The sequence below is a fragment of the Carcharodon carcharias genome, chromosome 1, assembly GCF_017639515.1.
Source record: "Carcharodon carcharias isolate sCarCar2 chromosome 1, sCarCar2.pri, whole genome shotgun sequence".
In the NCBI taxonomy this organism is placed as follows: Eukaryota; Metazoa; Chordata; class Chondrichthyes; order Lamniformes; family Lamnidae; genus Carcharodon; species Carcharodon carcharias.
The window spans coordinates 8274979-8292160 of record NC_054467.1 but is presented as its reverse complement, the minus strand read 5'-3'; the positions used below and the strand labels follow the sequence as shown (position 1 = coordinate 8292160).

At 45.3% G+C, this 17182-nt stretch overlaps 1 protein-coding gene across 1 annotated transcript in view; it reads right to left on the bottom strand.

Annotated features, from left to right (window-relative positions):
• LOC121285476 (netrin receptor UNC5C-like) overlaps positions 1–17182 on the bottom strand; it is a 373583-nt gene that overhangs the window by 125871 nt on the left and 230530 nt on the right. Inside the window, exon 3 of the mRNA XM_041201934.1 lies at positions 8208–8351. Coding sequence (XP_041057868.1) covers positions 8208–8351 — 144 coding nt within the window. The remainder of the gene's footprint in view (positions 1–8207; positions 8352–17182) is intronic.

Here is a 17182-nt window from a genome sequence, read left to right as displayed (position 1 = left end):
ACTGAGGCAGCCGGCCATTTACATCATCAGCTGTCCCGAATGGAGTGGGACTTTGGTAGGCCAGGAGTGTGAAACTCGAAGTGTGCAGATTAGACCCGACAAGAGCAGGTCTGAACTTGCTGGATTCGTTTGCCTTTGGAGAGGTAAGGTGCCCCTTTTGATCTGGTCCCGAAATATCTTTGAGCGAGGTCAGGTGCTCTTTAGGCTTAAATGTGCGTAAAAAGTACGTAAACCCATTACTGTCAAGCTCATTGCAACTGTCAACAGATCTGTCAAAATCAACTGTCAAAACTGTCAGAAGGACCTGTCAAAGAAACATGTCAAAGGGAGCTGTCAGAACTATCAAGGCATTTAAAAGGCCTGCTCTTTAAATTTTTGAAAACAAGATCTGGAGTGTTCCATAAATATTGCTTGCTATGGGTACAGGAGCATAGGTTGACATGGAGGGTATGGGGTGTTGTGGGAGTAGGTACAGGAGCATAGGTTGGCTTGGAGGGTATGGGGCGTTGTGGGAGTAGGTACAGGAGCATAGGTTGGCTTGGAGGGTATGGGGAGTTGTGGGAGTAGGTACAGGAGCATAGGTTGGCATGGAGGGTATGGGGAGTTGTGGGAGTAGGTACAGGAGCATAGATTGGCTTGGAGGGTATGGGGAGTTGTGGGAGTAGGTACAGGAGCATAGGTTGGCATGGAGGGTATGGAGAGTTGTGGAAGTAGGTACAGGAGCATAGGTTGGCTTGGAGGGTATGGGGAGTTGTGGGAGTAGGTACAGGAGCATAGGTTGGCTTGGAGGGTATGGGGCGTTGTGGGAGTAGGTACAGGAGCATAGGTTGGCATGGTGAGTATGGGGAGTTGTGGAAGTAGGTATAGGAGCATAGGTTGGTTTGGAGGGTATGGGGAGTTGTGGGAGTAGGTACAGGAGCATAGGTTGGCTTGGAGGGTATGGGGAGTTGTGGAAGTAGGTACAGGAGCATAGGTTGGCTTGGAGGGTATGGGGAGTTGTGGAAGTAGGTACAGGAGCATAGGTTGGCTTGGAGGGTATGGGGAGTTGTGGAAGTAGGTACAGGAGCATAGGTTGGCTTGGAGGGTATGGGGAGTTGTGGAAGTAGGTATAGGAGCATAGGTTGGCTTGGAGGGTATGGGGAGTTGTGGAAGTAGGTACAGGAGCAAAGGTTGGCTTGGAGGGTATGGGGAGTTGTGGAAGTAGGTATAGGAGCATAGGTTGGCTTGGAGGGTATGGGGAGTTGTGGAAGTAGGTACAGGTGCATTGGTTGGCATGGAGGGATTGGGATTATGGGGTGTGTACAGGGGCATGAGGTGGCATAGGTTGTCATGGAAGGGGTATGGGGACTGTGTGGAGGGCTGAGGGGCTGGGGACTGGAGGGATGTTTTCTGCATTATTGCTTTTCTTTCACAGTGCCAGTGCACAGAGGCGGACCTTCCACCCAGCCCAACTCTGCACCCGGCAGCCCTCGCTCGGGGGAGATGGGCCCAACTTCGAATCCAGGTGCCCTCTGGAACAAAAATCCCAATTTCCGAGCCTATTTTTCCTGGGTTGGGTTCGCAGAGCCGGGAAATATCCCGAGTATGACCTCTCGACTCTGGAGCAAAAATTCAAGCCCAAGATCTAGACAACACCATTGCAATGACAAATGATCTTCATACCTTCCACCCCAATTAAAGTTAAATACTGTAGCCACAGGACTGATTTCAAGCAGCTTGGTAAACCATGATTTAATTTAAAAATTGGATTACCAAAGGACATGCAGTCTGGGATAGCTTATAGGGTTCTGGTTTAGCATTGGCCCTCCCTGCATTGCTATAAAAGAATTGCTCTAATCATAGAGATCAATCATGCAGGGTTTGTACATTAACTGATTGCATTTTTGGCATGTAGGTTCTTTAATATGATGAGAGCCTTATTAATTAGCTGAGTGCGAGCAAGTCTTATTCTTCAAGTGTAAATGAAAAATGTAATGAAACGCCCTTCCACCATCGTCGACTGCTGCCCTTTAAACTGGGAATGGAGTTGGTGACAGCCTTTGATTGAGATGATATGATTGGTGCTTTTGGATAGTTGAGAGGTATCCTGAATAATGTCCAAATTACCTGTTATTTTTTATTCATTCCTTGGATCTGGTGCTGTTGGCTAGGCCAGCATTTAATGCCAGTCCCTAATTGCCCTTGAGAAGGTGGTGGTGAGCTGCCTTCTTGAACCGCTGCAGTCCATGTGCTGCAGGTACACCCACAGTGCTGTTAGGGAGAGGGGTCCGGGATTTTGACCCAGTGACAGTGAAGGAATGGCGATATATTTCCAAGTCGGATGGTGAGTGGTTTGGAGGGGAACTTCCAGGTATCTGCTGGCCTTGTCCTTGTAGGTGGCAGAGGTCGTGGGTTTGGAAGATGCCTGTGAAGGAGGCTTGATGAGTTGCTGTGGTACATTTTGTAGATGGTGCACACTGCTGCCACTCTGCATAGGTGGTGGAGGGAGTGAATGTTTGTGGATGTGGTGCCAATCAAGTGGGCTGCTTTGTTCTGGACAATGTCAAGCTTCTTGAGTGTTGTTGGAGCTGCACTCATCCAGGCAAGTGGAGAGTATTCCATCACACTCCTGACTTGTGCCTTGTAGACAGTGGACAGGCTTTGGGGATAAAAACAAAAATAAAAACAAAAAACTGCGGATGCTGGAAATCCAAAACAAAAACAGAATTACCTGGAAAAACTCAGCAGGTCTGGCAGCTTCGGTGGAGAAGAAAAGAGTTGACGTTTCGAGTCCTCGTGACCCTTCCACAGAACAGTTCTGTCGAAGGGTCATGAGGACTCGAAACGTCAACTCTTTTCTTCTCTGCCGATGCTGCCAGACCTGCTGAGTTTTTCCAGGCTTTGGGGAGTTGGGAGGTGAGTTACTCTGAGCAGGATTCCCAGCCTCTGACCTGCTTTTGTAGCCACAGTAATTATATGGCTGGTTCAGTTCAGTTTCTGATCAATAGCAACCCCCAAGATTTTGATAGTGGGAGATTCAGCAAAGATAATGCCATTGAACGTCAAGAGGCAATGTTTTGATTCTTTCTTCTCTCTTGTTGGAGACGGTCATTGCCTGGCACTTGTATGGTGTGAATGTTACTTGCCACTTGTCAGCCCAAGCCTGGATATTGTCCAGGTCTTGCTGCATTTGGACATGGACTGCTTCAGTATCTGAGCAGTTGCGATTGGTGCTGAACATTGTGCAATCATCAGTGAACATCCCCACTTCTGATCTTATGATGGAAGGAAGGTCATTGATGAAGCATCTGAAGATGGTTGGGTCTAGGACACTACTCTGAGGAACTCTTGCAGTGATGTATTGGAGCTGAGATGATTGACCTCCAACAACCACAACCATTTTCCTTTGTGCTAGGTATGACTCCACCAGTGAAGAATTTCCCCAATTTCAATTGACTTCAGTTTTGCTGGGCCTCCTTGATACCATAGTCGGCCAAATGCTGCCTTGATGTCACAACTCCCCTCTTGAATTCAGTTCCTTTGTCCATATTTGGACCAAGGCTTTAATGAGGTCAGAAGCTGAGTGACCCTGGCTTGATAGCACTGTTGATGACCCCTTCCATTACTTTACTGATGATGGAGAGTAGACTGATGGGGCGGTAATTGGCAGGGCTGGATTTGTCCTGCTTTTTGTGTACAGGACATACCTGGGCAATTTTCCACATTGCCAGTTAGATACCAGTGTTGTAGCTGTACTGGAACAGCTTGGCTGGGGGCACGGCAAGTTCTCGAGCACCAGTCTTCAGTACTATTGCTGGAATATTGTCAGGGCCCATAGCCTTTGCAGTGTCCAGTGCCTTCAGCTGTTTCTTGTTGACCTGCGGAGTGAATCAAATTGACTGAAGTCTGGCATCTGTGATGCTGGGGACCTCTGGAGGAGGCCGAGATGGACCATCCGCTCAGCACTTTTGGCTGACGATTGTCGTGAATGCTTCAGCCTTATTTTTTGCACTGATGTGCTGGGCTCCTCCATCATTGAGGATGGGGATATTTGTGGAGCCACCTCCTCTAGTGAGTTGTTTAATTGTCCACCACCATTCATGACTGGATGTGGTAGGACTGCAGAGCTTAGATCTGATCCGTTGGTTGTGGGATCTCTTAGCCCTGTCTATCACTTGCTGCTTATGCTGTTTGACACGCAAGTAGTCCTGTGTTATAGCTTCAGCAGGCTGACACCTCATTTTTAGGTATGCCTGGTGCTGCTCCTGGCATGCCCTCCTGCACCCTTCATTGAATCAGGAATGATCCCCTGGCATGATGGTAATGGTAGAGTTGGGGATATGCCGGGCCATGAGGTCACAGATTGTGTTTGAGTACAATTCTGCTGCTGCTGATGCCCCACAGCGCCAGGTAGATGCCCTGGCTTCAGTTGCTAGATCTGTTCAAAATCTATCCCATTTAGCACAGTGGTAGTGCCACACAACATGATGGAGGGTATCCTCAATGTGAAGATGGGACTTCGTCTCGACAATGACTGTGGTCACTCCTACCAATACTGTAATGGGCAGATGCATCTACAGCAGTCAGGTTGGTGAGTATGATGTCAAGTATGTTTTTCCCTCTTGTTCGTTACCTCACCACCTGCCAAAGACCTAGTCTAGCAGCTATGTCCTTTTGGACTCAGCCAGTTTGATCTGTAGTGATGCTACTGAGCCACTTTTGGTGATAGACATTGTAGTTCCCCCACCCAGAGCATGTTCTGTGGCCTTGCCACCCTCAGTGCTTCCTCCAAGTACTGATTCATCAGCTGAAGGGGACAATAGTGGTAACCAGCATGAGGTTTCCTTGCCCATGTTTGACCTGATGCCAAGGGACTCCATAGGGTATGCATTTGATGTTGAGGATTCCCAGGGCAACTCCCTCCCAACTGTATACCACTGTGCTGCCACCTCTGGTGGGCCTGTCCTGCCAGTGGGACAGGACATACCCAGGGATGGTGATGCTGATGTTTGGGATATTATAAGGTATGATTCCGTGAGGATGACTGTCAGGCTGTTGCTTGACTAGTCTGGGAGACAGCTCTCCCAATTGCGGTACAAGCCCCCAGATGTTAGTAAGGAGGCCTCTGCAGGATCGACAGGGCTGGGTTTGCCGTTGTCTTTTCCGGTGCCTAGACTGATGCTGGGTGGTCCGCCTGGTTTCATTCCTTTTAGGCTTTGTATCAGTTTGATACAACTGAGTGGCTTGCTAGGTCATTTCAGAGGGCATTTAAGGGTCAACCACATTTCTGTGGGTTTGGAGTCACTTATGGGCCAGAACAGGTAAGGACGGCAGAGGAATGCCTTGAAGGCAGAAGTAAAGCACAAAGAAACTGGGAGTAAGACACTTGTCAATGTAAACTGAATGCAAACCAGAGCCACAGGAGAAAGTAGTATTACTGTCAGTAAGGTAGGAACATAAGAACATAGGAGCAGAGGTGGGCCATTTGACCATTCGAGCCTGCTCTGCCATTCGATAAGATCATGGCTGACCTGGTTGTGGTCTCAGCTCTACTTTCTATAAACTTTTATTTCTCTACATTTTAAATAGATAGTCCTAAGCAGTCATTTTACTGAAATTACTGGGTCTGCCCCCCATAACCCTTGACCCCCTTGTCTATCAAAAATCCGTCTAACTCAGCCTTGAGTAAATTCAATGACCCAGCCTCCACTGCTTCCTGGAGAAAAGAACTCTACATAATAACCATCCCCTGTGGGGAAAAAAACTCTCCTCATCTCCCTCCTAAAAGGGAGACCTCTTATTCTTAAATTGTGTGCCCTAGTTCTATTCTCCCCCACTAGAGGAAACATCCTCCCGGTACCATCCCTATCAAGTCCCCTCAGGATATTATATGTTTCAGAAAGGTCACCTCTCAGTCTTCTGAACTCCAATGGGTATAGGCCAAAACTGCTCCCTGGTTGGCTCTAGAACAAACTGCTCTCAGAAATTGTCCCGAATGAACTCAATGAATTCATTTTCCAGGCTACCGTTGCCAATCTGATTCACCCAATCTACAGGTAGATTAAAGTCACTCATGATTATTGTGGTACCTTTTATTTATTTCTTACTGTATACTCTGTCCTACTCTGTGACTGCTGTTGGGGGCCTATAAAGCTACTCCCACAAGTGACCTCTTACCTTTCCTATTTCTTATCTCTATCCAAACTGACTTCATATCGTGCTCTTTCGAGCTAAGGTCATACCTCACTACTGTACTAATGAGACATCCTTAATTAACAGAGCTTTTCCTAGCTTCCTGTCTTTTCAAAATGTCAAATACCCTTCATTATTCACCTCCCAGCCTTGGTCACCTTGCAGCCATGTTTCTCTGATGGTTATCAGGTCATGCATACTTACTTCTATCTGTGCTAACAATTCATCTATTTTGTTACGAACGCTGTGTGTAATCAGGTACAGAGTCTTTACCTTTGTCTTTTTACCATCTTCGCAATCTCTGGCCTTATCTGCTGGTGCACTTGTTAAGGTTGTGTGCTCTGACCTTTCCTGCCACACTCTGGTTAGCATTATGACTGGTCGCTGATGAATTCCCATTTAAGTTTCAGATGTAGGTTTGGTTGATGTCAGCTGCAACTCTGTAGGTAGCACCTCTAAAATGGAAAACTATTGGTCCAAGCCCTTCTCCAGAGACTTGAGCACAAAAGCTAGACTGCCACTCCCAATGCACTACTGAGGGAGTGCTGTATTGTTGGAGGTGCTGTTCTTCCTGATGGGAGGTTAAAGCAAAGGCCTTCTGACTCCAAGACAAAGAGCACAACCAGTGAGTCACTCCTGAAACAAATGAAAGTGAAGCAACTCCCCTTTAGACATGGCTTACATTTACACACATCTCAACTGGTGACAGATCCTGAACTCAGCTCATCTGATGACCAGTCATAATCACTGTGCACAAAGCAGGTGTTCCAGTGAGCGTGGTACCATCAGAGATTGGGGGGGTTTAGCCATCCACAACTGAGTGGTCCTTTATGGTGAAATGAGAGAGAATCGCCACTCTTACTGTACTGTGAGAGACCTCCAAAGCCTGTCTGTCAAAACTGAATCCAACCGAGATGGACTGTCTTGACGTTTTAGGCAGCATTGTTGTGTGTACGCTAATGTGCGAGGGATATGATTTTCACAGCATTACTCTCATGCTGTTGGAAGACAAAGTGTTGCTTGTCTCTGCCTAGCAACCACAGTGCTCCCAATCAACGGAAAATCTAAATAAGCCAGTTAAGAGAACTTTTAAGAGTCACATTTGTGACGGACATCATGCTTCCTGCAACTCCCAAATGAGGATGCCCAGCATTTCCACATACGTAGGAACTCTACACACATTTCCTTGTTTCGAGAAGAAGCTCAAATGTGTGCATTTAAGGGCTGATTCTGCAGAACTGTTATCGAGGTTTACTCTAGGCATCCTAGGTCACGTGTGAAGAACCCTTTGTTCACCTAAAACTCAGCTACCTGTATCCTAACGCATACCATGTCACGGTTAACCATGCTCATCGACTTACATTGGATTCCAGTCTGGCAACACCCCAATTTTAAAATTCTCATCCTCGTTTACAAATTCCTCCATCGCTTCACCCCTCCTTATCCCTGAAGCCTCCTCCAGCTCTAAAACCCTCCAAGACATCTGCGCCCCTCCAATTCTGGCCTCTTGAGCATCCTCAAATTTAATCACTCCACCATTGGCGGCTGAGCCTTCAGCTGCCTAGGCCCTAAGCTCTGGACCCTCCCCAAACCTCTCCACCTCTATAACCCTCTCTCCTCCTTAAAACCTACCTCTTTGACCAAGCTTTTGGTCATCTGCTCTCATACCTCCTTATGTGGCCCGTGGCCAAATCTTGTGCGATCAAGTTCCCGTGAAATGCCTTGGGACATGTTACACTGTTAAAGGTGCTATGTAAATGCAAGTTGCTGTTAATTAAAAGTAAAGGATGGAAACATAACGAGTTGCACGTGACTGAATTCTGCTAGATGAAATTCTGTGCTGACAGCACAATTGTGTAAAAACATAATTAATCACATTTTTTTTTGTGACAGCTTCTTTCATACCACACTCACGATACTGGGGCAGCTCAATTGCTCTCTCTCTCATTTACTGTTGCTAAGCCACTTGGAAAGACAATGCCACAGAGCAACAAAAACACCACCAGTTTTTCTCGGTAACTCTTTCCAACACTCACATGCGATCCGGACGTAGGATTTGTGGCTCTTGGTGGTCCCAGCAGAGCTCCAAGCAACACACTGGCACCAGTAGTCCTCTGGTCCAAAGAGCTCCTCCACCTGTTGACGGGAAATCTCGATGTTCACCTCCCTGACAATGAGGCCTGCCGGTCAGAAGAGATTAATTCAACTTGTTGTTACCCTTTGCAGCATTACAGCGGAGTTCAAATTCATGTGGCAAGCGGCATCACGGCACAAATGACATGCCCCCTGTCCTCAATCACACAAAAGGACACAGAAGGCAATTAAATCACCATGCAACAATGTTCAGAGATAACCTGAGAGGTCTCCTCGATAGGAAATCGGGCACAACACCAAACATGTGATCGCATTACTGGAGTCATCATAGGAACATGAGAAATAGGAGAAGTATTGCTGAAAAAGGAGACATGTCGAAGCTTTTCATCTTGCACTCATCAGACCACTTTGCAAGAGTACAAATATAAGGGGAAAACAACAATTTATACTGCACGAGCAGAGAGTGCTGATTGGTTGGCAAGTGGACTCTGATTGGTAGAGGCATTGCCATGGAGAATGCAACAGTGATGGTGACTGACTGTTAACTGCCAAGCATTGTTTGAAGTTTAAATCAGGCAGCTGGAATATAATGTGGAAAAATGTGAAGTTATCCACCTTGGTAGGAAAAACAGAAATGCAGAGTATTTCTTAAATGATGGGAGATTGGGAAGTGTGGATGTCCAAGGGGACCTGGGTGTCCTTGTTCATAAATCACTGAAAGCTAACACAGAGGTGCAGCAAGCAATCAGGAAGGCAAATAGTGTGTTGTTTTTTATTGCAAGAAGATTTGAGTACAGGAGTGAAGCTGTCTTGATGAAATGCTATAGAACCTTGCACCCAGAGTTTGCATAGAGTTTTGGTCTCCTTACCTAAGAAAGGATATACTTGCCATAGAGGGATTGCAATGAAGGTTCACCAGACTAATTCCTGGGATGGTGGGATTGTTCTATGAGGAGAGATTGAGGAAACTGGGCCTATGAGAGGTGATCTCATCAAAGTATTCAAAATTCTTACAGGGCTTGAAAGGGGTAGTTGCAGGAAGGATGCTTCCACTGGCTGGAGATGTCTAGAACCAGGGGACACAGACTCAGAATAAGTTGTAAACCATTTAGGATTGAGATGAGGAGGAATTTTTTTTTACTGAGAGTGGAGAATCATTGGAATTATCTATCCCAGAGGGCTGTGGAGGCTCTGTCACTGAGTATATTCAAGACAGAGAGCGATAAATTTCTAGGTGCACAAAATACTGGGAGGGACAGATTGCACTAGTATAGAGCTGTTTCCACTCATAAAAAGATCAAGAATGAGAGGACACAGATTTAACGTGATTTGCAAAGGTGACACAAGAAAAAACTTTCACACAACGAGTGGTTAAGGTCTGGAATGCGCTGCCTGGAAGTGTGGTGGAGGCAGGTTCAACTAGGGCATTCAAGAGGACATGAGATGATTATTTGAATATAAACAATGTGCAGTGGTACGGGGAAAAGGCAGGGCAATGGCACTAGGTCATAGTGCTCATTTGGAGAGCTGGTGTAGGCATGATGGACCAAATGGCCTCTTTCTGTGCCATTAAGGTTCTATGATAGATATTAAAGATATGAAGGGATATGGGGATAGTGTGGGAAAATATCATTGAGGTAGAAGATGACACATGATCTAGCTGAATGGTGGAGCAGCCTCGAGGGGCCAAATGGCCTACTCCCGCTCTTATCTCCGATGATCCTATGTTCCATTTGTCCTATCATGCCCGTGAAAAATCATGATTAGTTCCACACCCTCTTGATTTTTGTCTGCAACCCTGCAAGTTCCTCATTCTCCAGTATTTGTCCATAAAATTATCTATGGACCACCACCTTTTCAAGTTGAGCATTCTTGATCCCGGCAGTTCTCTGGGTGAAAAAGATTCTGGTCATCTCCCCTGTAGATCTTCTGCCACTGATTTTAAATCTATGACCTCTGGTTATTGACCCTTTTGCAAGAGGTCACAGCCTTTCTCTTTCTACTCTATCAAAACCCAGTATCATCTTGAAATCTGCTGTCTGGGAAGCTCTTAACCTTCTGGATTCCAAGAAGAACAGCCCAAACTTGCCAACCTCTCCCCATAACTGAAGCCCCTCGTCCCTGATAATGTCCTGCTAAACCTTCCCTTTTATGAAGGGTTGAGAGGTGATTGGGTTGAGGCTTTTGAAAGGAACTGTTAGGGTGGATAGCGAGAAACATTTTCTGCTGGGGGAGGAATTAAGGACAAGGGGACATAACCTTAAAACTAGGGCCAGGCCATTCGGGGGAGAAGTTAGGAGACAATTCTTCACGCAAAGGGTGATTCAGTGTGGAACTACCTCCCACATGAAAAAAATAATGATTTTAATTAATGAATAATTGCTGAATTGTTCAATTTTAAACCTGAGATAGGTAATTTTTTGCTAGACAAGTGTATTAAGGGATATGAAGCTGAAGGAGGTGGATAGAGTTAAGATTAGGGTTAGATCAGCCATGTTCGTATTGAATGGCAGGAGAACAGACTCAAGGGGCTGAATAATCTCCTCTTGGCCCTATCATCCTATACAGTTAATTGACGATTTTTTATATAGCTTAGGCTGGAGTTTGTTACACATACGATAATGGATATATGACCTTTAGTAGGGAGTCTACATTTTTGAAATGCGTTGAATAGTATGAAGTTGCTGTGGTACATTTTCTTGAACTGAAAATTCTCGTACCCTCAGAGGTTTAACCAGTCCAGTGATGCTGCAAAGGCCCGAGAAGTCTGCTTGTGTTTGGGAAAAAAAAATCCCGCATGCATAATATTTCACCTCAGGACTAAATTACATGTGTAAGAAGCTAGAAGACTGAACAGAACCTGCCAGATTACAGATCAACTGTTCACAGTAAAGAGTGTTTTGTGTTTGATGATGCTGAAACGCAGCTTAGCAGGGGATTACAGAAGTAGACTAGCATCTAGCAGCTAACGTGACTTTTATCAACTCGGTTGCAACTGAAGACTGTCACCACACTTGGGGCTACGTCAGGAAATGTAAAGCTCAGGCGAGTGGAATGGGATTACAGAACGAAGCTTGTTACATGAATGTTTCCAATTGTATCCAGAGATTTCACTGCCAGCTTTTAAAACCAAGTCAATCCACCCACCCCCACCACCCCCCCCATCCCCCCATCCCCCCATCTCCGTCAACCTCAAACCTTTTTAGATTTTCATCCTCTTTAATCACCAAACACTGGCTCCATTCAGACAGTCTTGTCAGTCTGGCCTCTGTCACTCCAGGCTCTGGAGTTAGATTGCCCTGGTTTCAGCCCCATGTGTTGAAAGTAACCTGTCACTCCCGCAAATGCCCTCGGGGTTTTCCAGGCACGGCAGCCAGTTAAGGTCACCAACAAAGTGCCTGTCTCCAAATCACGGTGCTTGCTTTTACTTTTCTCTTCAGCTCCATGCTCACAGCTTTCTTTTGAAGAGTATGAAGAGGGGCTATGGGACCATAAATATCTGATTTTCACTAATAAATCCAATGGGGAGTTCAGAAGAAACTTACTCAGCCGGTGATTAGAATGTGGAACTCACAGTTGCACTGAGTTGAACAGCATAGACCTATTTATGGGGAATCTGGATAACGGAAGAATGGAATAGAAAAGGAGATTAGATGAAGAGAGGTAGAAGGAGACTCGTGTGAGGCATGGTTCAGTGGGGCTGACTAACCAATCTGTGCCCTGTACATTCTATATAATTACTTCTAAGTGCCAAATGCATTGGACAAGATCTGGGAGGTCCTCGGGCAATGCCATTCTGGAATGTAGCAATGCTCGCTCGCTTACCTTCACACTCTTCCCCCCCCCCACCCCCCCCCAAACTCCCTCTAACCCTCACCTCCGCCACCCCCACCAAACTTTCAACAGAGAGGAAAGTTGTGAGTGTGCACCTAATAAACCCCAGTAAATTGTCAGCGAACACTAGGATGAAGAGTGACAAAAGCTGCTGAATTGTAAAAATCCAACTGGTTCACTCACATCTTCCTGGGAAGGGAACCTGCGTCCTGGACCTAATTTGGGCCACCCGTGACTCTAGTCTCAAACTATGCGGTGGATATAGTCACCTTGAAGGGGCATTGCAAAGCCACCCGGTTGAAAGAAACGAAGCCCTACTTCTTTGTTATTCATTCATGGGATGCGAACATCGCTGGCTGGGCCAGCACTTACTGCCCATCCCTAATTGCCCCGTGAGAAGGTGGGGGTGAGCTGCCTCCTTGAACCGCTGCAGTCCATGTGGTGTAGGCACACCCACAGTGCTGTTAGGGAGGGAATTCCAGGATTTTGACCTAACACCATTATAAGAGCACCATCACCGCATGGACTTCAGGGGTTCAAGGGGACGTTCTCAGGGCAACTTGGGTTGATTAACAACAAAAATTTTCATTTATATAGTGCCTTCAATGTAGTAAAACATCCCATGCGGTTGATGACAGTGATTATGATTTAAAAGTCCTTCACTGACTATTTATTTTGCCTCCACTCTTTACAACCTTGATGGTGTCTAGTACTGGTTGAGCAGAAATTTCCTCAAATTAAATAGTGGGAAGACTTAAGCCATTGTCATTGTTATCACTCCAAGTTCCATTCTTTTGCTACTGACTCCATTCCTCACATTCTGAGACTTAGACTGTTTGCAACCTTGTTATCATATTTGAACTCGAGACAGTGTTCTGACCACATATCTGCACCATCACTAAGATTGCCTATTTCCACCTCTGTTACTTCACCTGACTTCACCTCTGCCTCAGCTTATCTGCTGCTGGAACCCTCATAAATGCCTTTGCTGCCTCTATACTTGACTAATCCAATCCTGGCAGGCCTCCCCCATTCTACTCTCTGTAAATTTGAGGTCAGTCAAAACTCTGCTGCCTGTATCCTAACTCGCACCAAGTCCTGTTCATACATCACCCTTGTGCTTGCTGACCTATATTGGCTCCTGGTCAAGCAAAACCTTGATTTTAGAATTCTCATTGTTTTCAAGTCCCTCCCTACCTCTATAATCTCTTCCAGCCCCATAACCCTCTGACATATCTACACATATCTAATTCTGGTTTCCTGTACATCTCCAATTTTAATTTCTCCCCCAGTGGTGGCTGTGCCTTTAGCTGCCTGAACCCTAACCTCTGGAATTCCCTCCTTAAACTGCTCCATCTCGTTTCCTCTCTTTCCATCTTTAAGGCACTCCTCAAAATTTCCCTCAAGCTTTTGTTAATTTAATATCGTCGTACGTGGCTCAGCACTTAATTTTGCTTTGTAATGCTCCTCTGAAGTGCCTTGGAACGTTTTCTTATGCTTGAGGTGCTATATAAATATAAATTGTTGTTGTCTCCCTTGCCTTGGTTCATGGCATTAAAAGGAAAATCTCCATCTCCTCAAGCAATTAATTGTGAGATGAACTGCACTTTGCACATCATATTCAAGATACCCAGAGGAGCTGGAGAACACAGGAACAAGGTGAGATGTGACCAGCTGTGAAAACTTCTGATTTCTCAAAAACCTCTCTGGCATTCTGCTCCCCATCATCCCCTTGCAGACACACCAGTGAATTACTAAGAACTCCTCCTGAGCAGCTGTTAGGGACGATTAGCTGAGAGAATAGTGAAGTGATCCTTAGCAACGATAGGAAGACAGACAAAGATTCCAGCAGCACATTTTTTTGATTTAAAAAATTCAGACTTACACAGCAGAAGAATATAATCAAAAGAATGTCAGATTATGTGTGGTGTGATATTCAGGATAATAGACTGCTCGGCACCACAATTCTCCAAGACACCAGCACAATTGCTGCGTTCATCTGACATCTGAATGCATAGAAGTGCAGCTCAATTGCTTCATACAGAGCCACTGAATCTCAAGGTTTGAGAAAGTCTTTAACTCCCTCTTAGCTGCCTCACATTATTTACAATATAAACATAAGAATGATATGAATTCTGCAGAACTGACTGCAATATTGGCATAGAATTTCTTGACAAAAGTACATTGGGTTCAAATGGTGCTTAGTGATATGTGTAAATAACCCAGCCGCTTGTGGTGAGGAAGACATTCCCCCTGAGTTGTGAATGGCCACAAATTCCTGGTTGACTTTGGCCACTTTGCCATCAGCCCCGCAAAAATAGCAGCCTGCCCCCAAACCCCCTCTCCACACCAGTTGCTGCATTTCTGTATTAACTGCTGACTAAACTCGCCATGGAAAGTTAAGGCTGGAACTTAGGAGCATAAATACACTTTTAATGATTGAGATTTATGTTCCTACACTTCCACTCAACATCTCTAGCCCAGCCCAGAAAGGGAACAATTGAAACTGTGGAGTCTCATTCCTATGAGCAGTAAATTGTTTCTAGAGGTTTTAAGAATTTTTAATTACATTTTAAAAAAATCCCTACTTTATCTTTCTGTCTCTTTTCCCCTCTTCTTCCAATCTTTCTTTCCCTGTCTTTATTTCTATTTCTGTACCTGATTTGACTCTAATTATTCCCAGTTGCCTTCTCCCTTATTCCTCTGTTTCTTTCCCAATCTATAAATCTCATTGGTTAAGGAGAGGGACTGTTGGTTATTCTAGTCATTCCCTGAGGTCCCATGTACCCCATTGCCCTCACTGCACCATTATTAGCTCACAATCCCAGCAATTTAGGGCAACAGAAATGTTTGAGCCCAGTGGTGAGGGAAAACATTCAAACACCAGGATGGGACTGCGAGATGTCCAGTAAGCTCCAGGCCATTATTTCTGAGTCAGCATGCAGCAACGACATTGCAGTCATTGACACCCCAGTATGAGTGGACAGGCAGCAGCAACCTGTCCTAACTGAAACTTTTGGCACATGAAAATGGAACAAAGAACTGCAATAAACCACCCAGCAAAGCTTATAGAATATATCATGAGACGCGCTTGCATCAAGGAATAATTTGGAGGGAGTAATGTAATCTTGGGCTTCAAATGGCAGCTATAAATTGCTGAAGCTTAGCTCTGGTGGTTTGGGCTGTTATCTGAACCCCTTCAATTAGATTGCAGGCTTGTAATTGCTCCAAGCTATTTGTTATATCTTATTAAAGCCGTGTGTGGTGCTGTACGCTGTGCAGTGATCACACAGCTCAGGTAGTTTAAGCCTACGCTGAAGGGATCATGAAGAGCAAAGCCCAGCCTTGGCCAGCAGTGCACATTACAGTAGCTCTTTGACAGGGCACTGCACAGCAATGCAAAGAGCTCTCTGTCCTTGACGTAATGGGTAAGAATTTGGGCATACCCACGTTTGGGCAGAAGTAGGATTGCCAACCCTCCAGGATTGCCCTGGACTCCCCAGAATTTGAAGACTAATCCCCGAGATCCTTCCGCAAGCAGAATCCAGGAGGAACATTAAAAAGGTGCAGTTTTAATTTTAATTTCCTTTGACCACTTTGATGTTCTAGACGTGGGACATGGGGGATAAAGGCCTTTTGATTTACAGTCAGGAATCATCTAATCGGGAATTGAAGAATTGGTTCACTTTCTGATTGGCTGTGGCAAGGCAGGGCACTGGGCATCCAATGGCAGGAGTCTGGGAGTGGAAACAGTTGGAGGAAGGAGGTCATGAGTCAAACCACCAGGAAGGTAGCACACTAAGAGTTGGTAACCCAGGGAGGAAGCCAGGGAGTGTTGGGATGGGGTAGGTTTATTACCCCTTGTTGCTGATGACTGTTGCTTTGGGGCAAAAAAGAATGATTTGCATTTAAATAGTGCTTTTCACGACCAATGGATGTCTCAAAGTGCTTTACAGCTAATGAAGTACATTAGAGGTGTAGTCACTGTTGTAAGGTAGGAAATGCAGAAGTCAATTTGTGCATAGTAAAATCCCACAAATAGCAATGTGATAATGATGAGATAATCTGTTTTTGTGATGTTGATTGAAGGATAAATATTAGCTATGGCAACAGGGATAACACCCTGTTCTTCTTCAAAATAGAGTCATTGAATCTTTTACATCCACCTGAGCAGGCAGACAGGGCCTCAGTTTAATGTCTCATGTGAAAGACGACACCCCTGACAATGCAGTGCTCCCTCAGTACTGCACTGGAGTGTCAACTTTGATTTTTGCCTTGATTTGGGACAGTAATACAATCAAACTGAAGATCCAGTGCATACGATGAGATGTTAGATAACATATATCAATAGTCATATGAAATTTGCAAAGGAGTCATCAATGGCTAATAATGGAAGGCTGGAATTGAATAATAATCTATTAATATTTCTACCAGGTCCATTAATACTTCAATATTTACTTTGACTGAAGGAAATGGTATGTGGGATTACATGTTATCCCTGGCACTTGTGATGTCCTAAAGGGCCCTTTGTTTCAGCTGATCAATAGGAGTCCAACATTCTTCAGGTACCAGTCGATACTGTGGTGAAGCTATTCATGTCAATATATTGAGTGTCTCTCAAGGTGGAAAAATGGGAGTTCCTTGCTATTAACCTGACTAAAGTTCTTAATCTAATAACAGCATAGACCAAAGGAGAAAAGGTTACATAAATCCTAAAAAAAATGGTATCAAGAACATCCTTCCTCATGTTACATGGGGTCACCACAACACTGGCTGATCACTGCTTCTTATTAATCACTATTTTTGGACTGGTAGTTGCCTTATAGCTCTTCCTACCACCACCCACTCCTATTTACCCAGCCTGGGGACCAGTACCAATACACACCGGCTTGCCTACACCAGTAACTTTTTTCCCCCAGGGCCAACAAGTCCAGGAGTGAGACTTGGACCTGGGGCCCTCCTGGCTCAGATACAGGAATGCAACCTGCCAAGCTACTCCAGCTCCAGCAGCAAGCGTGTCGACATCCAATAATTGAAAGGAAGCCGTTTTGGGTTGCATGTGAAGAACAGGCAAGATGAGACA